The sequence below is a fragment of the Saccostrea cucullata genome, unplaced genomic scaffold, assembly GCF_032062105.1.
Source record: "Saccostrea cucullata isolate Sc308-1 unplaced genomic scaffold, CSIRO_AGI_Scuc_v1 ctg3318, whole genome shotgun sequence".
NCBI classification, from domain to species: domain Eukaryota; kingdom Metazoa; phylum Mollusca; class Bivalvia; order Ostreida; family Ostreidae; genus Saccostrea; species Saccostrea cuccullata.
The window spans coordinates 12,102-36,525 of NW_026933254.1; the positions used below are offsets into that span (position 1 = coordinate 12,102).

At 33.0% G+C, this 24,424-nt stretch overlaps 2 protein-coding genes across 4 annotated transcripts in view; one reads left to right on the top strand and one right to left on the bottom strand.

Moving 5' to 3' along the window:
• Window positions 1-1,317: 1,317 nt before the first annotated feature.
• On the top strand, window positions 1,318-7,525 carry LOC134237786 (uncharacterized; the record flags this gene model as incomplete). Its single annotated transcript, XM_062719930.1, has 2 exons — window positions 1,318-1,572; window positions 7,129-7,525. Coding segments are annotated over 2 exons (447 nt in total), but the record flags the coding sequence as incomplete, so codon positions are not given.
• Window positions 7,526-8,814: 1,289 nt separating this feature from the next.
• Window positions 8,815-24,424, bottom strand: part of LOC134237785 (uncharacterized) — a 33,032-nt gene continuing 17,422 nt past the window's right edge. Inside the window, exons 3-6 of one of the 3 annotated variants that reach the window (XM_062719928.1) lie at window positions 17,970-18,399; window positions 16,692-16,730; window positions 15,789-15,806; window positions 12,224-15,376 (exon numbers count right to left, since the gene is read on the bottom strand). In XM_062719928.1, the coding sequence (XP_062575912.1) occupies window positions 15,367-15,376; window positions 15,789-15,806; window positions 16,692-16,730; window positions 17,970-18,399 (497 nt within the window). In that variant the 3' untranslated portion in view covers window positions 12,224-15,366. Of the gene's footprint in view, window positions 9,108-12,223; window positions 18,400-24,424 lie in introns of those variants that run through there. The other 2 variants (XM_062719927.1, XM_062719926.1) reach the window with 2 other exon arrangements.

Consider the following 24,424-nt stretch of genomic DNA (forward strand, 5'->3'; position numbering starts at 1 on the left):
AAAAGAATACGGAAGGAAAAAAACTGAACGAAAACAATATTAAAGGTCTTCTGTTGGAAAGAAAAGTCCTTAATGATGAAGAAAAGTGAACAAAAGATGGAAACCCATAATAATAATAATAAAAAACATAAGAAATACAAAAACATCTTTTACATAAAAGGTGGAAATCCTAATTTTCTTTGATGTTGTAGTAAGTAATTTTGTGAAACCAATTCACATATGCATTTTCAAACTATATAGATTTACATTAAACCACAATACAATCAATATTTTGATTGTTTTTTCAACTTAAGCTAATAATTAGTGATTTTGTAACCAGTTATTATCTTTCTGCCTGAATAAAGTTAGCAATGTGCCATTTTTAGCTCTACTGGTCAGAGACCAGAAGAGCTTATGCGATAGTAATGCGTCCGTCGTCCGTCCGTCTGTCTGTCTGTCTGTCCGTCTGTAAACAATTTTTCAAAATGCTACTCCTCCTACAGTTTTGGTCTGATTTTAATATAACTTGGCACACAAGTAGACTACACTAAGATACATAATTCTGTGTATCGGTTTTTGATTTCGATGAACAGTGTTGCCGTGGTTACTAAAAATAGAAATTTCTGTGAAATTCTTTCAAAATGCTACTCCTCCTACAATTTTGGTCTGATTTCAATATAACTTGACACACAAGTAGAACACACTAAGGTACATAAATCTATTTATCAGTTTTTGATTTCGATGAACTGTGTTGACGTGCTTCTAAGAATAGAAATTTCTGTGAAATTCTTTCAAAATGCTACTCCTCCTACAGTTTTCGTCTGATTTCAATGTCACTTGGCACACAAGTAGACTACACTAAGATACATAATTCTGTTTATCGGTTTTTGATTTCGATGAACGGTGTTGCTGTGGTTACTAAAAATAGAAATTTCTGTGAAATTATTTCAAAATGCTACACCTCCTACAGTTTTGGTCTGATTTCAATATAACTTGGCACACAAGTAGACTACACTAAGGTACATAATTCTGTGTATAGTTTTTCACTTCAATGAACGGTGTTGCCATGGTTACTAAAAATAGAAATTTCTGTTTAATACACTCAAAATGCTACTCCAAATACAGTTTTAGTCTGATTATAATGTAATGTGGCATGCAAGTAGACTACACTAAAACATAAAGAGACTTAATCAAGGATCATTTTTCTATTAATTGCTGTTGAAAAGTTTCAATTCCCAACTGCCTAAGTACTTTTCTCTTCTTTTGCTATAAGTACAAACCAGTAGAGCTTCAGTCTCGACAGAGACTTCTGGTTATAATTACTATTTTTTTTTTTAGGTCAAAAGAGACAGTCCAAAACTAAACCAAAGTTATTCACCACTGAGCAGCAGAACCCATACAAAAATAAAAATCAATTTTGAAGACTCAGCAGAGCAAATTTTGTCATCAACTAATACAGAGGCTGCACACCGCAAAACTGTTCTGCATCTTGATGATAAAATCATTGGCCAGCATGGAGGGGACCTTCTTTTCCATTTTTCAGACACAATAAAGAAAGGAAAAATATTTGGATTAGTTGTGCAAGAAACACAGGTCTGATTAATTTCCTTTAATTTTAGGTCACTAGACTTCATCATTCATATTAATTTATATTTAGCTCATGAGCACATGAGCTTTTCTGATCACTTTCTGTTTATGGTTCATCATTCTGTCTATCTTAAAACTTTTTACATTTTCGACTTCTTCTCCAGAACCACTGGCTTTTTTTTCAAAAACTGAATCACAAGAGAGGCTTAATGTATAACTCTAGAATGTGGGGTGAAAAAAAATTTAAAATCTTTTTTAACATGTTTGAATAAGATCTACTAAATCTTCTAAATTGTCCATAAATTCTGTATTTGAAACCATAAAGTTAATTTAATCAGAGTTAATGCTATTGTTGCTCAGGTGAGTGTTGTAGCCCCTGGGCCTCTTGTTAAAAAATAAGTTTCTTGGTGTTGTATTTCTATATGATCACCTATGATTTGGTGCTGGTGATTTGAATATCAGTGTTTCACCGGCGTCATTCGAAAGCATGGAGCATAAGACACTCGTTTGCCTGCAAATGTAGAGCTGGTACTTTTCTCGATATCAACACTACATTGCAGTTGTTTTTATACAAAATATTTCAATTTACATTTTCCATCATAATTGGTGCTGATACTTATAGATCTTTTGGTTTCCAGGCATCATCAGGTCATCTTAGCCAAAGGTTCAAGTGAGCTTTTCTTATCACCTGTTGTCCGTCGTCAGTCAGTTTGCTGTAAACTTCTCACATTATTTGTTTCTTCTCTAGAACCACTAGGCCAAATTAAACCAGACTTGGTACAAAGGATTCTTAAATTTTAAATGGCTTTAATGAAGGGCAAAGCCCTCTTTAAATGGAAGATAAATAATATATGATATACAATATTTTGTCAAAACAGTATCCATGAATATTGAAGATCATTAACTATGATTTTCATATAAAATGATAAAGGTGGTCTCATAAAGGTGATGCCTCGTCTTGGTGAGATTTGTAATCTGATTACCTACCCCGGTTTTTACACATTGAATGCTAACTGAATAGAGGGTACTATTTTAAACAAATTTGAATGTGACACTTCCTTAAAGCTTGACAACTAACATTTTGGCTGACCAGTGATATTACCAAAGAAACTTGCATAATAAGCATTGAAAATGAAAACAATAAGATTTGGAAATGTACAGTTAAAGTTGTGACTGTGCACCTTTGAATTAAATCAAATGAATACAAGGTCAAAAAAAATCAAATAAAGCCGCTAATTTATTTTATAATTTGATATATTTCCTTATGAGAATTTTTTAACTCACCGAGACGAAGTCAGGTGGAGCTTATGCTATACCCTCGGCCTCTGCGTTGGCGTCCGGACCTGGATAAAGTTTTTGTTGCAGGTCCAGTATCTAAGTTATTACTTGTCTTATCTTCACCAAACTTGCATGGATGATGTATCTGGACCTACTTAATACTTATGGACTTGAAAGACTGGGATGCTGCATCTGAGTCCTAAATTTCAGATGCTGGAGGAGGTTAAGGTTTTTGGAGCAAGTTAAAGTTTCTGTTGCAAGTTAAAGTTTTTGTTGCAGATGCCCTTTGATAGCAATATCTAAGTTACTGCTGGTCCTAACTTTACCAAACTTGCATGGATGATGCGTCTTATGATACTGATGCACCAGACAGGCTTGGATGCTGAATCTGGGTCCTAAATTTTAGATGCGGGAGGAGGTTAAGGTTTTTAGAGCTGATTAAAGTTTTTGGAGCAGGTGCCCTTTGATGATTATATCTTAGTTACTATTGGTCCTAACTTTATCAAACTTGCACAGATGGTGCGTCTTATGATACTGATACACCATACAGGCTTGAATGCTGAATCTGAGCCAAAGGTTTGGGATGCTGGATGAAGTTAAGGTTTTAAGAGCTGGTTAAAGTTTTTGAAACAGGTGCCCTCTGATGATGATATCTTAATTATTACTTGTCCTAACTTCACCAAACTTGCATGGATGGTGAGTCTTATATGATACTGATTCACCTGACAGGCTTGAATGCTGAATCTGAGCCAAAGGTTTCGGATGCTGGATAAGGTTATGTTTTTTGGAACAGATCACATGTTTCAAGGGGCATGGTCATGATTTTGGTCAAAAATTATTTTTCCAAGTTTAATATTTACAATGCTTTAGGAAGGCATTCTTAATAAGCAACCGAAAGTTGAGTGTAATTCGTTGAATTATAAGCAAGATACAGAGCTTGAAATTCTTTGCTATGTAAACAAAGCATTTGTTTACAATTTAAATGTTAAAGTGAAAATTCCACTTTAAAACCTAAAATGAATGTGTTAAACATTAGGAATTGTGTAATACTGCTTGAAATAAATAAAAAGATAGACAAATCTGGTTTAGAAAGATTTTTTACTGGTATATTGAACCTATGTAAACAAACCATATTTCTTTTTTTAAAATGATTTTATTGACGAAAATATGTAACTTACTCCATAGCTCAGTGGATAACGTGTTGGGCTTGTGATCCGTACATTCTGAGTTCGAACTCCCGCAGGGCTTTTATTTTTACTTACTGAATTGAATTTTTTAGATATTCATTTTTTATCCCCAAACTGCAAATTTTTCGATCATTTGACATATTTACAGTTTATTTATCATTATATCTTTTATAATCAAATAATTTACTGTTAATTTGTGTGACTTTGTCCAGGTGTGTTATTCCACCTTAAACTATAATATGAATGAATCGCAGAGGTAACTTAAGATGCAGAGCTTGATCTCCAATATCAAGGATGCTAAAAAATATATCTTAGTTATTACTGGTCCTAACTTCACCAAACTTGAATGGATGGTGTGTCCCCCTTGGGACAAATATATTGCCCTCTGCTTTGCGTCAGGCAATATTTCGTCCCTCTGGGGCTAATATAATCAATATTGCCCTCAACCCCAGTCAATATTTGTATAATATTTTACTATATTACATGATATTGTATCATATGATACATATCATATTATGTATCAAATATGATACAGTATCATACAATAGAATATCATACTATATTATAAATATAATATATATTATTATATGATTGAATAATTTCCATTTCTCTGATTGGCTGAGATCCAACTATGTTAGAAAAATACTATGTTGTATTGACCTGCACGTGACGTTCCAGGTCAATACAAGGATTTATTTCCTCTACATTGATCTAAAAATAAATTGGGAAATTCCAAATTGATACAAATTATTTTGGAAAGCTATTTAAACGACTATGTTTTTTTTTTTTCATGTGAACAAAACATAAACGAATATATATTTTAGGGTGAGGGTGGTAAGAGGGGATGCAGGGACCCCCCTCCAACACTTTTACTGAACAACAATTTTTTTTAATTTTTTGGCAGTCATTTTTTCCTTATAATACTCCTTCCTTTCAAAATCTATCCTATAAAAAAGACTGACATTATATATTTTTTCATGGCAACTAAAATTGATAAAAAAAATCCATTTCAAATTGATACGACTGGTAAGGTTTATTCACATTTTAATTCTGCTTCTCTCTTGTATTTGGCTAGGACTTAATTAAATGCAAACAAGTAATGAGATGTATTATTTTATCAGTGAATCATATAATAAATCAATTATTGCTGTTTTTTCGGTCAAGACAATGATTTAGCCATCTTCGAAGTATAATATTCACCTCGCCCTTCGGGCTCAGTGAATATTGCACTCCTCAGATGGCTAAATCATTGTATTGACCTCAAAAAACAGCAATAATTGTATAATATATTATATACAATATCATATCAAATGTTCAGGGTTGTCTCTAAGACCCGGGAGGCGGGGAATTCCCCCGCCTATGATGCCTTAATTACCCGGCTATTTTTGCATTTTAAACATAATGTAGCAATAAGCAAGACCCCCAGACCCCCCTTCTACTTTTTCATTTCCTCCTTCTACTTCAATTTTTAGAGACACCCCTGTATGTTACAATATTGCGATCTATTATGTGATATGATATTGTATAATACTACATCGTATCATTTACAATATATTATGATATTGTATTATGTGATCAAATACAATAATGTATAACATGATACAATGTCATAAATTAAATATAAATAAACTTTTCACATTTTCGACTTCTTCTCAAGAACCACTGGGCCAATTTCAACCAAACTTGCCACAAAGCATCCTTGGGTGAAGGGGATTCAAGTTTGTTCAAATAAAGGGCCACGCCCTTATTCAAGAGGAGATAATTGGGAATTAATGAAAATTTGGTGGTATGTTTTAAAAATCTTCTTCTCCAGAACCACTGTGCCAGGAAAGATGAAACTTATAGGGAAACATCCTCAGGTAGTGTAGATTCAAGTTTGTTCAAATCATGACCCCCGGGGGTAGGGCGGGGCCACAATGGCCGACCAAAGTTTTACATAGAAATATATGGGAAAATTCTTTAAAAATCTTCTTCTCAAGAATAACAAAGCCGTAATTGATCATATTTATATGGAAGCATCATTAGGTAGTGTAGATTCAAGTTTGTTCAAATCATGACCCCCGGGGGTAGGGCGGGGCCACAATGGCCGACTAAAGTTTTACATAGAAATATATAGGAAAATTCTTTAAAAGTCTTCTTCTCAAGAATAACAAAGCCATAATTGATCATATTTATATGGAAGCATTCTCAGGTAGTGTAGATTCAAGTTTGTTCAAATCATGACCCCCGGGGGTAGGGCAGGGCCACAATGGCCGACCAAAGTTTTACATAGAAATATATAGGAAATTTTTTTAAAAATCTTCTTCTCAAGAATAACAAAGCCATAATTGATCATATTTATATGGAAGCATCCTCAGGTAGTGTAGATTCAAGTTTGTTCAAATCATGACCCCCGGGGGTAGGGCGGGGTCACAATGGCTGACCAAAGTTTAACATGAAATATATGGGAAAATTCTTTAAAAATCTTTTTCTCAAGAATAGCAAAGCCATGATTGGTCATGGGACTACTTTTGGATTTAAACTTTTCAATAATAAACCAATATCTACTTTTTCCTAGCCACAGTGCTCAGGTGAGCGATGTGGCCCATGGGCCTCTTGTTATTTATTGCGGTATTTTATTGTATTAATTTATATGATACATATTGTTGATATGATAGGATGCAATATTGTATTTATATTATTAATTAGTATTTTACTGTATCATATGATGCAATATCATATTTTATATTATTGTATAATTGATAAACATTGTATCTTATAATACTGTATGAAATGAACACATGAATATCATACAATGTTTTAACTGATGATATACGATATTGTGTCAAAACAGTATCCATGAATATCCAAGATCACAAAGTGTGATTTTCATATATTATGATAAAGGTGGTTTCATAAAGGTGATGCCTCATAAAGGTGATGCCTTGTCTCGGTGCGCTTTGTAATCTGTGATTGCCTATGTTTTTCTCAAGAAATATCTTACTGAGATGATCATTATTGATTTTAATTTACTCTTAAATATGTTGAGATTTATCAAAGCAAATTTAGCATGCATTGTTCTTTATGATGCTGATTTTTATATTTGGTCACTTTGTAGGTGACGTTTACTGTGCTGGAAATGAGTGTGGAACAATACAATGACATTGTAGAAGGTAATGTGAAGCACAGAAGTGGAGATCGGCCAACGTTGAAGGTTTCAAAACCATATGACTATTTGAAAACCCAGGATAGAGAATATATCATAGAGGCGTTCATCAAACTTGCCATGTTACAGAGGAAAATCCTTTAAATCCTTGGGTAACATCAGATCTTCAGGATATATTTTGAAGGTGCTGTGTTTAGAAGTAGTGTATATGCAAATTATGGTACAAAATGTAAATAATGTAATGCTGATTATGTACTTGTTTTGTTCATTCCATGTTTTTAATTCTTTCAAAGTATCATGCTATTAGTTAAGCAAGTAGTTTTGTGCAGGCATGTAATTTATCCCCAAGTCACAGTTATCATGCATTAACCAACAATAACACAGTTACGAAATATACAAGTCATAAGTTCAGTCTCTGGACTGGCTTGGACACTCGACCAGATCTGGTGATGCGCGAACTTGTTTGATCGACGCGCACAGTACAACCTGTGCTTAATTTTTTCGTATTTATTAATGAATTTAAGAAAATTCATTTATAGAAGAAGAAAAATTGATAGCTAGAAAAATTTGCAAAAATGTATAGTAACTGGAATAGAACAATTAACATTTTAATTATCATAAAATTTTTAAAAAAATTGTAAACTGTCCCAGTTTAAATTCAAGTGAATGCAATAACCATTGATATGCCTTTTTATCTTGAATCCTTTGATATCTTGAAGCTTTTCCAAGTCCTGTCAAGTTTGAGATAACAAAGTTTGACTGTAAATGTATAAATGTTTTAAAATGTTGCATGTATTATGATTTAGAAAATGTATTTAAAATCAGATATATTTTTCATACAATCTGCATACTACATCAGAATGAAACTTGAAATATATGAATATTATAATAATTTAATGCATATCTTTGTCAGTGAAATGTTATGTAATTCTAGACTGTTTGGTAGGGATTTACCTTACTACTTGTATTTATTACCTTGAAAAATTAAACAAAACATGTTTCTAATGAAGGAAAAAATGTTTTTAATCTCTTTTCATGATAGTTTGACATTAAATTTTAGTCATGCTATATAGAAACAAAATGCTAAACATTTTTTAGCTAGCTTTACAGTGGAGTGGGTGTATCCATACATATGTAGTATGACAATTTATTACATTTTTACCCGTGAAATACTGTAATTTATTCATTGAATAAAAATGATATCCTGTCACAGTGTGAAAAGATATCAAAATGATATCCTGTCACAGTGTGACGAATATCAGAAGTGCAGGAAAACTCTCGATTTCTCTTCCAATAACGAAGATTGCTGTAAAAAAAATCTTTCTTGACCTATTATAAGATAGATGGAAATAAATAAAACATTCTGACAGCGAATAAAATGTCAAAATTACCAAAATTATGTTTCTAAATCCATGTTTACAGTGTTTTCACTTCACATAGCTATGACGTATCAACCGCTCAACTATGACGTCACGAGCCTATGACTGTATTACAAAAAGACAGAGGCAAAGGAAAAATCAAAGAATTTTTATTTAGAAATGTAATAAACAGAAAATTCAATGATTTGTAGTTGAATATGGAATTTATTTCACTCGTGTGACAGGATTTTTTGATATTTTCACTCGTGCTTCGCACTCGTGAAAATATCAAAAATCCTGTCCCACTCGTGAAATAAATTCCATATTCAGCTACAAAACATTGAATATCCTCTATGTACATGATGTATAACGCACTAGTCAGTGCTCTCTGTGTTATCCTAGCCTTCCAACTTCTTCCAAGTGATCAGTACAACCACCTACTGTGGAATCATCATTGTTCATTGGGAACCAATGATTCCATAGTATCTGCATAACCGTAGCTCGAGGATGAAATTCCATTTTACGATATTCTTTCAGAGCTGTATTTTACTCAGATGCCTGTTCAGTTCAGAGCTGAAATGAATGTTTTTATTGTTACACTGACTGTATAATGGCAGGAAATGAAATGGTAATAAAAATTGATGTATATTTTTAAATAAATCCCTGCCCATGACTGGAAGTGGCAGCTTTTTTAATCGTTCGTGTTCAACCACGTGTAGAGTGGTTGAAAATATAAACATTAATTGAGTTGCTTAATAAAATCATGGCCATGTTTGATTCTTGTGTTGTGCAATACCATGGGTTTTTTTTAAAAAAAAAAAATGGGTGTCTGTTTTGCATAAAAACTTAGCATATCGAGCCATTTTCAAGGAACATTGTGCATAAAATAGTATAGTCTGTTGCACTATTGATACTATTACTAGATCAGGCGCGGATAGAAAATAATCCTCGGCGGGATCTCTACTATGCATGTTTATTGTTGCAACAACAGACAAACATAGGTAATCAGAGATTACAGAGCTCACCTCAACGAATGTTGTCTTTAAGTAAGGCAAAGTCACACCATTAACCAACAAAAAGTGTACATTCCAAAAATGAAAATATTTAAGCAATTTTGATCTGATACTTTGAAATAGACCTACATAAAAAATTTAAACTAGTTCTTCTTCATGAAAATGTAATCAAAATTCAGCATCTGAAGCAAATTTGAGAGTTTTCATCTCTTGATGCAACATTTGTGCAAGTTTGGTTTATACAATGTTATATAAGCCTTACAGTTTTTTGGTAATAGACCTGCAACAATAACTTTTACCTGGTCTATTATCTGAAAAATGTATGTCGAATTCAGCATCCGAAGCAAGTCCATTAGTGTGCATCTTAAGATGTATCGTCCATGGAAGTTTGCTCATTATAGGGCTCATAGTTAATTGGAAATGAAACATGCATCAAAAACTAATATTTTCACTCATCCACAAAAAGTAGGTCAGATTCAGCATTCGAAGCAAGCCTGGTAGTATGCATCCTTAGATGTATCATCCATGCAAGTTTGGTCATTAAAGAACTCATAGTTACTTGGAAATGAAACCTTCACCAAAAACTTTTACCTGTTCACTCAACCGGAAAATGTAGGTCAGAATCAGCATCCGAAGCAATCCCGGTAGTGTGCATCCTTAGATGTATCATCCATGCAAGTTTGGTCAACATAGGGCTTATAGTTACTTAGAAATGAAACTTGCACCAAAAACTTTAACCTGTTCACTCAACCGGAAAATGTAGGTCAGATTCAGCATCCGAAGCAAGCCCGGTAGTATGCATCCTTATATGTATCATCCATGCAAGTTTGGTCAACATAGGGCTTACAGTTACTTGGAAATGAAACCTACACCAAAAACTGCACCAAAAATGTTAACCTGCTCCAAAAACATTAACCTGGTCATTCCTTTGCTGAAATTGCAGCATCTGAAACTTTGACTGGTACAATGAAACACACTAGAACCATCTTCCATGCATGTCTAATCAATATAGGACATAGAAGTACTTAAAAAGAAAACTGCTCAAAAAACTTACCTGGGACGCCGACACCGAGGGTATTACATAAGCTCCCCCAACTTCGTTGAGGTGAGCTAAAAACTATTTTTTGTATTGTCACATTTATTTCTAGAACACATTTTATCTACCCATTAATGAAGATAAAGTTTAAAATCAATAAACCTCAAGATTTTATATTTGATTGGGTGTGTGGAAAGGACAATGACTTAACAGATAATACAGATATCAACAACTAAAAGAAATCGAACTTCCTTGTCAGACCAATATGTAATGCATGTGTCACATAATCAGCATTGCATTTCTCATGAAATCTTACACAATTCTTTATATATAAGATATAAACATAGATCAAACATTAAATCTCTTGTGCGGCCATTGATTTTTCCAGGGATCAAAATCTAAACAATTTTAGAGAATTAACAATTTGTCAGATTGCTTCCATATTAGTATAACCATGGAATAAAACATTTGATTTTTTAAAATAATAATTTAAAATGTTTTCCTTTGTAAAATTGGAGCCCCAATAGGGCCTCACCCTTCTCCTGAAGATTTTGATGATTTGAATCTACACTATATAAGGTTGCTTTCACTAAACTTACTGCTCGTCTAGGCACTCCACATTATTTTTAGAAGAAGATATTTAAAGACTTTATTCTATATTTTCCTGTGTAAAAATTGGATCCTTCATTGTGGCTCCACTCGATCACAGGAGATCATGAATAACAAACTATAAACTACACTACATGAGGATGCTTCCACAGCAGTTTCAGTTTTGTGGCCGATCGGTTTCCGAGAAGACTAAACATTTTATTCTATATATTTCCATGTAAAAATTCGACCCCTTCCCCATTATGGCTCCAACCAGTCCCAAAGGATCATGATTTGAACAAACTTTAATCTATTCAGCTTTTCTGGTCAAATGGTTTTTTAGGAGAAAGTTTTTAAAGATTTATCTCAATATATTCCAATGTAAAAATTCCATCAACCCCATTGTGGCCCAACCCTACCCCCAGGGATCACGAGTTGAACAAATTTGAATCCACACTACTTGAGAATGCTTCCAGCTTTTCAGGTCATATGGTTTTTGAGAAGAAGATTTTTGAAAAATATGAACAAATTTTCAATAAATCAGTTCAGGTGATCTAAAAATTAAACTTTAATTTGCATTGCTCTCCATGAATTTACTAAAATGGATTCAAACCCACTATTAAATTATCAAACACATAGAAAAAAAAGTTTTGTTCTTTTTATCTGGACTTTGAAAATGTACCATCAATTAAAAGTATTCAATATGTTATTGTGTGTATTATTTGCAAGCTTACTGTCCATATTTTAACTGAATAGTAAATACACAATTAAAGCTTCAACATTTTGTTAATCTTGATCTTTGTTATGCCATATCTTCCGAATGGCATCACAGTGTATTAACAATTGGTATTTTAATGTTCTATTGAAGGTTTTGATCATTAGGGTACAAAATTATACTAATACAATACTATTGTTATAATAATCCTTACGAAGAAAATTGACATGTATCGTAAATGTTAAAATCTTAACACAAATTAAAGACAATGTACTGGAACAGACAAATTAAGAGAGCATGTGATACTCTGTTGACTCAAATGATCTTAAAAGCCAAATCAAGTGATGAAAGTGGATTTATTCTTGATACAGATTTATTAATTTACAACACTGCCAATGTCAATTGGAAAATTGAAATATGTCTCAGATAATGTAAATAAGCAATTCATTAAATTTATTCATAAATATTTTTTAAAACACAGCCAATCAAAGGTATATGGTAAATTCTTAATTCAATAACAATGAGATCATGAAAAATTACAAAAAATTAAAACCTTAAATTGTTCATCTATTGACCACAACAAACACTAAAATCCAAAAATATTTTATCTGAATTACATCTAGTAATATGCATTGATTTTATAATAAATATGTGTGGATGCAAGCTATTTGACACAATATAAAACAATGCTTAAAAATTTTAACTTAATCCGTAACAATTTACAAATGTAATATTCAGGGCCGCCTGAAAAAAAAATATCCTGTTTGCAACACAATATATTACTTTGTTGTCCCCATTTCATGGCATATCAACTATACAACATTAAAACGAGCTCTATATTCGAGGTTGTTGTGTACATTTTTGCAAGCTAAATTTCCTCCACAGAGGTAATATTTTTTCACACATTACAAACACATGCGGTATAATTTCTATTTTCAGTACAACAAAATCTACAACAGGTATCAGTTTTGATTTTAATTTTTTTAAGTAGTAACATTCAGGGAGAATTCAATGAAGGTCATTGTAGTGAGGAATCAAAAGTAAATTTAAAACAAACTTTAAACACATCTTGTATACAGTAAACAATTAAGTCCATGTAGAGACAGCTCTTCATTCCATTTGTAAATTGAAGTGGGAACTTTATTGCTTTTTAATACATTTATAAATCACGTTTGTACATTTCTCATTCAACAAAATATTTTTCAAAAAAAAAAAACAAAACACCAAAAGACAACGGTAGACATCTACTGGTCACAACATTTCTGTTCACTGACATACATTTCAAAAAACTGGAAAAGCAGTAATAATACTTTTGTTTTGCATTATACATATTCTTGAAATATTGAAGTTTTGCTGAGACATATTTTTTTTTTTTTATGAAAAGAGCGTTAATTTTTCCTTATGGAAAACTTTTTGTTGCTTCACATTTTTAGAAAAAAGGTTTGAAAGACATTTTCTCTATTTATTCCTTTGTAAAAATTCAGCCCACCACCGCGCATGATTTGATTACTTTGAATAACGTCTGCCTACTGTAACATATCTATATAATATAATGGGAACTTAAAACTTGAAGCTCTCTACCCTTGGGGCAAAATTTCAGAGGGTCAACTATTAGGGGCCTTTCACTTTCTCTGTAAAAATATGATGATGGTATCATGTCTAGATTATATCATCTATGCATTTGCTGTAACTTCTGTAAATAATAAAATTGGAACTCATAACATCGGGCTTGGAAAAAATCAAAGGTCTCTACCCTTGGGAAATTATCAGGGTCACCTACATGTGGTCTACCCTTACCAGTGCAAAAAAAACCCCAAAAAACGATGGCATCCTAACATCCAGACATGTCTTAATAGAACCCAGTAACAATTCAAGGTTCTAATAAGTTTAAGACATTTCTGGATGTTAGGATGCCGTCGTTTTTTTGCACATATCTTGTTTTTCATCTCATAAAAAGTACAGTGCCTGTCGCTGGCGGAAAACCCCTTAAAACGAAGGGGAATTCGGGAATTATTTTGTCTCAGCCATGTTTTGACGTGAACCTTCGGAAAAATAGTGTTGTGAGACCTAAATAGTTTCCCTACTCTTGTGCGGAACACATTAAAACTTCTGTATCTGGTATCAGCTAGATGGCAACAATTGTTAAGAAAGCACCGCGCTTTGTATTTTAAATAAATTTCATTCTAGAACAGGCGTAAGCCGACTGCTCTTGTGCTCACACATGAACTGAAACTAACCATATTTTTTGTGCTTAACTATATATAATGGAATAATGGGATGTCTCATCTTTCTGTTGCTTGTTTTAATTTACGAGGGGCGTTCAATAAATAATGTCATCAGCTCCATGACATACAACATAGAAATTATATGACATTAAGCTTGACTTTTTCTAATTATTAAATCTTTAACAAATTGATAACAGTTTATGTGACCACTTTTCATCGCATAATTTCATTGTGGGAAGTTGGAAAACAAGGGCTACTCGAGACACTGCGTTAAAATTGAATGGTCAAGAATCAGTAAATTAGAGTAAAATTGAACGCGTCATTAAAGGGCTGTAAAACTTGTTAATTAATCAAAAATATATTAACCGAAATATGTGAAATTTACAGCAACTTATTTCTGTTTCATACATACATGAACAGGTGGATTTCAATTAACAAAAATTATATAATGGGCATTAAAAATGGGTACCCTCCTTGTCAACAAGGTCATACATCAACCGATGTATATTAGCGATAATTCAACAAATTATCACATATTACATTTTATTGACTTTAAGTTACATAGCAAATTTGATAGACATCATATCGGGGGTAGTCCACACTGTTTTAAAGAAACATTTGATGGTAAAAAAGTTTAATACTCAAATGTCACCATATATTTATAAATATAGTGAAAACGAGAGCGTGTAGAAAATCTAAATAATTATTATTAAAAAATAAAAAATTGTTCTTATCCACGTTTTTCTGAAATTTAAACAGATCATGAAACTTCAATCCATTCTGCGTTAAACCTTCAAAACAAATTTAGAATAAGATGTACTTGACAAAACTGCAAAGGCCTAAGAAGATCAAAAATTTGCAAGAACACAAAAACAGTTTTATACGCTATTTTCTTAAATATTAGGGATTTTGTTGTTCAAATACATATATAGGGAGGCAGTTCAATATCTGGAGGAGTCTAGTAAGCAAAATATTTGCCAAAAAATTGAAAGGTTTATGAGAGGAAAGAAACAGAATATGGAATTCACTACATTAAATTTCTTCCTAACAGCGTCCAAACCCACAGGGCATGAAGAGAAAAGGAATTTTGGCGTAAACAGAAAGTTAATGTTTTGTCACATCAACAATATTCGCCAGATCTTTCAATCTTTGACTTGTTTCATTTCCAAAACTTAGGAAAACACCTTTCAGAAAGAAAAAAACAAGTACAGCAAATCAAAGGATCTGCCATTTTCCAGTATACGAAGGGTCATACTCAAAACTGTGTTCTAAAAACAATTAGAAATTGAATAAAAATGTTACGGACATGTCTTTTAATTAAAAGAGAATATTTTAGTTAAATCATTAAGACAAAATCATAGAAAAGCGATTTTTGTTTCTTTCCGAGCCCTGATGACATTATTTATTGAACGCCCCTCGTATATGCTATAAGTGTCCAACATTTTAAATCTAATTTGAAAAATTTCATATAGCATCCGATTTTATGAACAATTGTTCATAAATGCAGTACAATGTATAAGTTTGTATGCCTGTGGCATTTTCATAGCGAAATATTTACATCTACCAAGTATTAATTCCTCTATTTCTCACGGAAACTTACAGTTAATTCATAGCTCTGTAGAAACAGCCAGTCTGAAATCTAAACGCCCAATTTAATCGATTGGTCGAAATCTTCAGCGGCTGAAACTGGCAGGTCTGAAATTGATATATACGCCCTATTTGGCCGTTTCTTTAAGCTAACGTACTTATTTACATTTAATTAATTCATTGAGTTTTACTAACTTTTCATAATCAGTTTATTAGTTACTTAAAGGAAATATGTTAATATAAACATTAAAATGCTTTCTTTGATGATTCATTTGGGTTAAGAAGGTAGAGATCATTGCAGAAAAAATACATAACCCGTGTTAGAGTGTTATGTAACTTTTTCTGCAATGATCACTACCTTCATATCCCGAATGAATCATCAAAGAAGCATTTGTTTAAATTTTTACTTCTACCGTGTATGGTTCCCTCTATTTCTTACGGAAACTTATCGTTAATTCATAGCTCTATATTTACATCTACCAAGCATAATTTCCTCTATTTCTTACGGAAACTTATAGTTTATTCATAGCTCTAAAGAAACAGCCAGACTGAAATCTACACGCCCCATTTATCAATTGGTCGAAATCTAAAGCGGCTGAAAGTGACAGGACTGAAATTGACACGCCCTGTTTATCGATTGGTCTGAACCTACCGCGACCTAAGTAAAATCCCGGACTGCACGAAATAATAATGACGATGCCAGACTCAAAGTCTCACAGAAGACGATTTGGCTGTTTCTTTTAGCTAACGTACTTTTGTACATTTACAGTAATTTAGTGAATTTCATAATCAGTTTATTAATTAGTTAAAGAAAGATGTTAATATAAACAATAAGAAAATGAAATAAGAATAAGAAATAATGTCCATTTAGTAAATTTTACTCTCTTTTTACGCTCATGTACATAAATATAATGTATCTATTTAACTTTTTAAAAATTTTAATTTTCCAAATGTAAAAAATATATAAAGTAACTAGACATCGTTAATACTTACAATCTCAAATTGGCCCCGCTTTTAGCAAAGGACATATAACTGCAAAGTACAAAAAGTTTATTTTGAAAGAGACTCTTTTCACTGAAAAAAGTTTTGCTTGTTTTGTTCTACCCACAGAATAACGAAATTTGATCCAACAGTCACTGCATATCCATAATTCATTGACATTACTAAATGGTACGATTAAGCTTAAGATAGCTATACAATATTTTTCCCAAAAGTTTAAATTTATTCAAGGTTCAAGGTCACTGCACACCCTCTTCCCAAGGACACACCATCTGGGAGCTTTGAGCCACATCGCTCACTTGAACAACAGTTCATTTAATAATTTTATTTCAGTTTTTAAATATTTTCCCAATATATTTCGAGGTTAAACATTGAATTACTAGTCATGGGGTCACTATTTTAACAATTTAGAATCTACCTTTCCTAAGAATGCTTGCGTTGTAGCATTGTAGTTCCTGAGAAGAAGATTTTTTTAATTTTCCCTTTTTTTTTTAATGTTTAACTTTGAACCCCACTTGGGCCCCAGTATTAGTCCAAGAGTCACTATTTTAACAATTTAGAATCTACACTTTTTGAGGATTCTTGCATAGTTATCTCACAAACTGTAGCATTGTAGTTCTTGAAAATAACATTTTTAAACATTCTCTCTAGATATTTTTATGTCAAACTTTGGACCTCTCTTGGGGCCCCAGTATTAGTCCAGGGGTAAAAATAAAACCAGAGTGAACACAGATAGTAAACCCCAATCAGAAGTATGCCCCTGAAAGCAGACGCTACATGCGTATTTGAATATAAAAGGGGCAGGAATTACAGGCAGTAAGATGGCAAGATAAAAGACAGGCCTGCTTCACACTTCAGTGCATTCAGTGACCCAAAAAACAAATCCCAAGTAAATTCGAACCCCAAGTTGAAACAAAATTTTAAAAGCAGACCCAGTGGAAAAATTTTACGGACCGATAACAGACAATGGGTGATCAGAAAAGTTCACTCGAAAATGCAGCAGAGTTGAAAATTTTTAATTTTCAACTCTGCTGCATTTTCATATTCTTTTTCCGTTTTAAGGTGTCACTTGCATCCACAATAACACCCTGATAATACAATCCACTCTTAAGATCCAAATGTTCAGTTTTAATCTTAGTTATACCCATTTTGATTTCATTTCTGTACAGATTCAATACTTCATCTGAAACATTTGAATGAAAACCAAACTTTTCACCCTTAACCATTCCCTCTGTAGGTCCAGACAACAGATGTCTATAGTTTAAGACTAACCATGTTGCAATAACGGTTTCCAGAAGTAATTCATTGTCATCCTCAGAAAACAATGGCATTTCCCGACTCAAAAAATAAAGGTCCTTCTCACAGTCATAAAAATGAAACTGCACATGAGTTTTGCTCACTGCAATGGATGGCACAATACTAACAGCTGAATTGCATTTTTTCTGATAGAATGAAAAAACTATGCTTTGAGAGGCAATCTGTGAAAAAAACTTATGAAGGCTTTCAAACTTAACCTCAATTTGTGAGAGGTTATCTTCTGAACTTTCAAGTAATGACTCAGACTCTTCAACAGGCTCCTCAGGAATTACAGTAGCTGCTATGTGTACTTCAGTTTCAGTTTTTCTTCTCTTATTTCTCTCTCGATGGCTCAAAGTTTTTCCAATCACTATGTCAAAAAGTCCAAACCATGTTTTGGGATGACCTGCAATGTAAATATGATTTGATACAATATCATATTACATGATAGGATATCATATCAAATAACACAATATCATTTCATGTTTCATGATAATATTCATTTCATGGTTTGTAGTTGACCCAATATGGTTTATAAGTGATAGAATTTACTGACTATGTATAAACCATATTAAGTTAACTAAAAACCATGAAAGTTAATAATTATATCTTAACCGACTGCCTTTGTATAAATGGCAAATAATGGATATAACAATAAAACCAAAGGCCGGAAAGGCCACAAAGGCGTCGAGCTGACATGTTCTTTTATATAGAAAGATATCAATAATTTGAATTTTTGTACTAATAGTCATATATCAAATAATATTTGAATAAAAAAGTAAATGAATTATGTTTAAATTTGTGTTGCTTTAAACACAAAAATCAGTATATTTCCTTATAAAATAGGTAGTTATGCATTTATCATATAATAACTCATCATGATTACAAGAATCAAAAAAAGAAATTTCAAAGTTCAAATATAAATTATTTTCTTTCTGCTATAAACAGTCTTTGAACAATTTTCGCAGGTTCATAATTTGAATACATCAACAGTGTGTCCCTAATTATAAAAATAAAACATACTTTATTTATTTCAATTTACAAGATTACCTATGGTATGGTTGTTTACAAACAATTCCACCACACGTGCTATCTAAAATGCTTGACCAAACCAACTGCATTATTGTGTTTATTTATTGCAACAAAATCATTACATATGTTTATTGCTTATTAGCCTGAAGGGCTTTATGGAAGATTTGATCACGTACCAACCCGTATTTATATCCCGATATACATCCAAAAATGATACCTTATTTCTTATATTTACATTTCTTACAAATTATGACAATAACAATGCTCCATACTTTCTCTTTTGTGATGACCTAGAAAGCCGCTTCGATCAAGATGACGTAACAAAACAAGAGGCCCAGGGGCCTTATAGGTCACCTGAGCATTATGCAACAACTTCCCAGTTACAGTGTATTGAATTTGATTCATGTTTTAAGCCAGATGCTATATGGCATTCACAATTTTGAAAGAGGCACCATTGATCATCATAACTACATTTAGCAGTTGCTTAGCTTGGTTACTGAATACCCATACGCAGGGTAGGGGAACAAAAATGCACTCCAACTAATCAGTAATATTCAGCAATAATCAGTAGTGCCCCTAACAATGTGACATAAACCCCTGACATTAGGTCCACACATTGCACAAATTTTTAAAAGGCACCCTTAAAATTCCTATCAAAAAATAAATAAATGTTTTATAAATACAAAGGAGCATATTTCAAACAATTAATTCATTTTCAGTATATAAGTAAAGCCCCCCCCCCCACCCCTGACCCTGGGGCCTTGAAATTCACAATTCTGCAAGATTAGGGCCCTTGCTCATCATAACTATATAGGTAGTTCATTTGCTTCATACCCAGAGATAGAGAAAAAAAAATTCAAAGATTTAATGTATTTTCACTATATAATCAATAGAGCCCCACCCTAACACCAGAACCCCAGATCCTGGGGCCAAAAAATTCATAATTTTAGAAGAGGCATTCTTACTCATCATAACTATGTACTTAGTTAGTTTATTTAATTCCCAGGAGCAGAGAAGAAGATTTTCAAAGAATTCATGTATTTTTACTATATAATCTATAGAGCGCCGCCCTAACACCAGAACCCCTGACCCTGGGACCATAAAATTCACAATTTTGGTTGAGGCACTCTTGCTCATCATAACTATGCACTTAGTTGGTTTATTTAATACCCAGGAGCAGAGAAGAAGATTTTCAAAGAAATCATGTATTTTCACTATATAATCAATAGAGCCCCCCCCCCCAACACCAGAACACTTGACCCTGGGGCCATAAAATTCACAATTTTGGTTGAGGCACTCTTGGTCATCATAACTATGCACTTAGTTAGTTTATTTAATACCTAGGAGCAGAGAAGAAGATTTTCAAAGAATTCATGTATTTTCACTATATAATCAATAGAGCCCCCCAACACCAGAACCCTTGACGATGGGGCCATAAAATTCACAATTTTGGTAGTGGCAATCTTGCTCATCATAACTATGCACATAGTTAGTTTATTTAATATCTAGGAGCAGAGAAGAAGATTTTCAAAGAAATCATGTATTTTCACTATATAATCAATAGAGCCCCACCCCCCAACACCAGAACCATTGACCCTGGGGCCATAAAATTCACAATTTTGGTAGAGGCACTCTTGCTCATCATAACTATGTACTTAGTTGGTTTATTTAATACCTAGGTGCAGAGAAGAAGATTTTCAAAGAAATCATGTATTTTCACTATTATATAAAGCCCCACCCTAACACCAGAACCCCTGACCCTGGGGCCATAAAATTCACAATTTTGGTAGAGGCACTCTTGCTTATCATACTATGTACTTAGTTGGTTTATTTAATACTCAGGAGCAGAGAGGAAGATTTTCAAAGAAATAATGCATTTTCACTATATACTTATTTAGCCCTGCCCTAGCACTAGAACCCCTGACCCCAGGGCCATGAATTTCACAATTTTGGTAGAGGACTCAATGCTGATTACAATCATGCAAATAGTTTGACTACTTGATGTCCAGGAGTAAAGAAGAAGATTTTTAAAGATTGCATTAATTTTAGTGGTTTTGGCCCCACCCCTCAGGCCCCAGGGGGGCAGGGATCATGAAATTCACAATTTTTGTTCCCCTTCACCCATAGATACTTTGTGCCAAATTTGGTTGAAATTGGTTCAGTGGTTGCAGAGAAGAAGCTGAAAATGTTCAAATGTTAACACATGACGCACGACGACGGACGAAAACAGATAGCAATAGGTCACCTGAGTTTACTCAGGTGACCTAAAAATAGTACAACAATGTTGCAAGTATTAGATTATAATGATAAATAAATATGACACTTCCTTTGACAAGACAACCCTTTTTTATTATAATAAAGTGAAACAGAAAAGAAAATTCACTTGTACAATTGAAAAAAAATGATTGAAGCTTGGCGGAATAGTACCACTTCTGTTAAAGTCGCAGAGCGGTTGGAAATTTGGAAACAAAGCGATCAAAAGTTGAGTTAGAGTCAACTTAGGCATTTTCAGGGGAATTTCTATCACAGAATCAGATTCAAAAGCAATATGATTTTCCTCCAACATTATATAGGAAAGCTATTTTAACTTCTAAGTTCTTTTAAGTTCTTTTTATGGAACAAAACGGACATAGAAGCACAAGGAGTTAAATTTGACAGTGATCCATGAATGGACTAAACACGAAAGGTCTGTGATACTGCGTTTGCGGTTTTGATCAAGGCTTGTAAGAAAGTCAGAAATAAATTTAACTGAATTAACTCCTTTGACAAATTGCGATTGTAATTATCAAGAACACCTCGTTTCGATGACCATCCATAAATATTATTCTGTTTACAAGCCTGTCTTACCTGAATCATTTTCCCCACACCATTAATGTTATATTTTTTAGAAAATGAATGAATAAAACTACAGATAACAAAATACAGATATGTTTATTTTTTATGCCTAAATTATGTTTTCATTATATCTAATATGTGTGTTTCAGCACAAGTCGGTTAGTTTGAGCACATAGAAAAAGTAGTGACCTAGCTAGATTATTCATGCACTACTTTGACCTCTTGATCCATAATGATTTTATGCAGAAATATATAAGGGAAAACATTTGCAAGTTACACACCTTATTTTTAAGTTTCAAAAGGCTTTTAAAATTTATGAAGCAAAAATTAACTTTTTCATGTGATCCTTTAATCTATGACATCACACCATCTATTTCGGTTTGTTTTATCAACATAGCATTATTCATTATTCATTATTCATAGCATTATTCAGTATAGCAAATCATGATCTTCGCTAATGATAAGTTCTGGAAATTTTGAAACAATATCGATTTGAGAACGTTCTTTTACCATTCACTTTCCACTGTTAAACAGAGCATGTTCGTCGAAATCTCAAAGCAGAGGTTAGTGTCGGAGAAATCTCCGCATAGTTGTGGATATTGTCAACAGATGCAAAGTATCGTAGAAAATGTCTGCCATCGTTATTTCTAAAATTTAGTGTTGTATAATCGGAAAAAATCTTAAACCGATTATCGGTTAATAATCGGAGTCCGATTTTAGTGATTAATCGAATTAATCGGTTTCCATATTTATTTTCAAACATATGTGAAATAAAGGATATATGACTCTATAAAATGTTTATTTTTTTACTATTCAATGTAACTAACAACTTATTAACATGAAATTTGGCAATTACAATAACAAGGTAACTACTAACTAGTAACTAGTACTAACTACTTGTAACTAACAAAATACATAACAACCTGGTGAAAAAAAGGGGCGTGTATAGCGTTTTCCCAAACTTCTTACCAAGGACGACAGAGCGTAAAGTCGATGTAGTACCTTTATTGGCGTACGTTCGCCTGCAGAGTTTGCAAACGGCTCTTGACATGTCAGGGCTGTCACAGTACCGTTTGGGAAAAATCCTCAACATTTTTGTCAAATTGGGAAAATTTTAAACATACTTTCATGAATTAACACCCCCCCCTTTCCAAGCAAAATATTTAATAATGAAAGCCATTTATCACTTTGAAAAGTATACTTGAAAAGCCAAAATTTACAGGACATCAGTCATAAGGTCTGATAAAATCTATATTTAACAGATCAAACATTTACTTACTAGGCAGGCATTTTTTTTAAATTTTCACTAATACAGAGACTGAAAAATGTGGGGGGGGGGGGGGGTATTTCTTACTGTTTAATTGCATCTTAAATAAATCAAAAATTTAGATTATAAAGAATAATTTTATTGAAATTATTAAGTTACTATTTAAAATTTTCCTTTTAAAGGTAATATCATAAAATTGCCTAGATCTACAATTTATTTCTTTTTTTCTGGACATTTAACACATGCAAATGAAATAGATAGTATCCAAGAGTTTATTTTAACTTATAATTCACTTAAAAATATATTTATTTATTTTATGAACTAACTCATAATGGTTATCCTTGTTAAATAATGTAAATAAGTTCTCCAACCCAATCTACGTATGACCTATCTATAGATCTCTATTCCATGACAGAGGAAATTCGAGTTAGAAATAAACGATCATGACAGGGATGTTGCAGATTAAAATCAACCATGCATTACTGCTAAATGGATCAAATAAAGGATGCATGTGTGGAAAATTAGGTGATATAAACAAGAAAACACGTTTTGGGGAATTTTTAAGTATGAAATTGGGAAAATCTAGCACTTTGTGCCATTGGGAATGGGTCCGATATTCGGTCCAAATTTGACGGCCCTGCATGTCTAAGTTTTGTTTCGTCGGCAGACTTCGATTTAGTGCCGGGGTAGGGAAGTATTTCTCGCTGGTTGTCCTCGTTGTCTGCGACACAGGGCGCCGCCATCTTTGCCAATGTAGCTAGTGTATTCGACTATTCGTGTCAACAACAGTTCGTTCTTTGTAAACTTGTACATTTACAGGTTTTACCAATTAATCGATCTCAAATTTCAATCCGATTAATCGAAATCGGTTGGGTTTCAGCGATAGATTCGGCGATGTCGGCGATAATCGAAACACCACTACTAAAATTGCTTGAGAATATCCAGTGAAATCTGACACAAGACATGTGCATGCTTCTGACACCAGAAATTGTGAAACAAACATTGACCAAGTGCAGAGTCAACAGGTGGCTGCCTACATAATGGCGAATACACTGGCAATAACTTGTTTGATGCAAGGAATAGGGGTGAGAGAGGGAAAATATTTCAAAACAAGGAAATACAAGAAACATATTGACGCAAGCGTCAAAAATCAGCCGCAAACCAATTAATTGATTCTTTCATGAAACAACTAGAAACTGAATTCTTATATTTATCTGTTAATTAATATATCCTGTGACATTAAACATTTGAATGCGACATTCCAGGATTTTCTTCAGTACACAATACATGTACATTG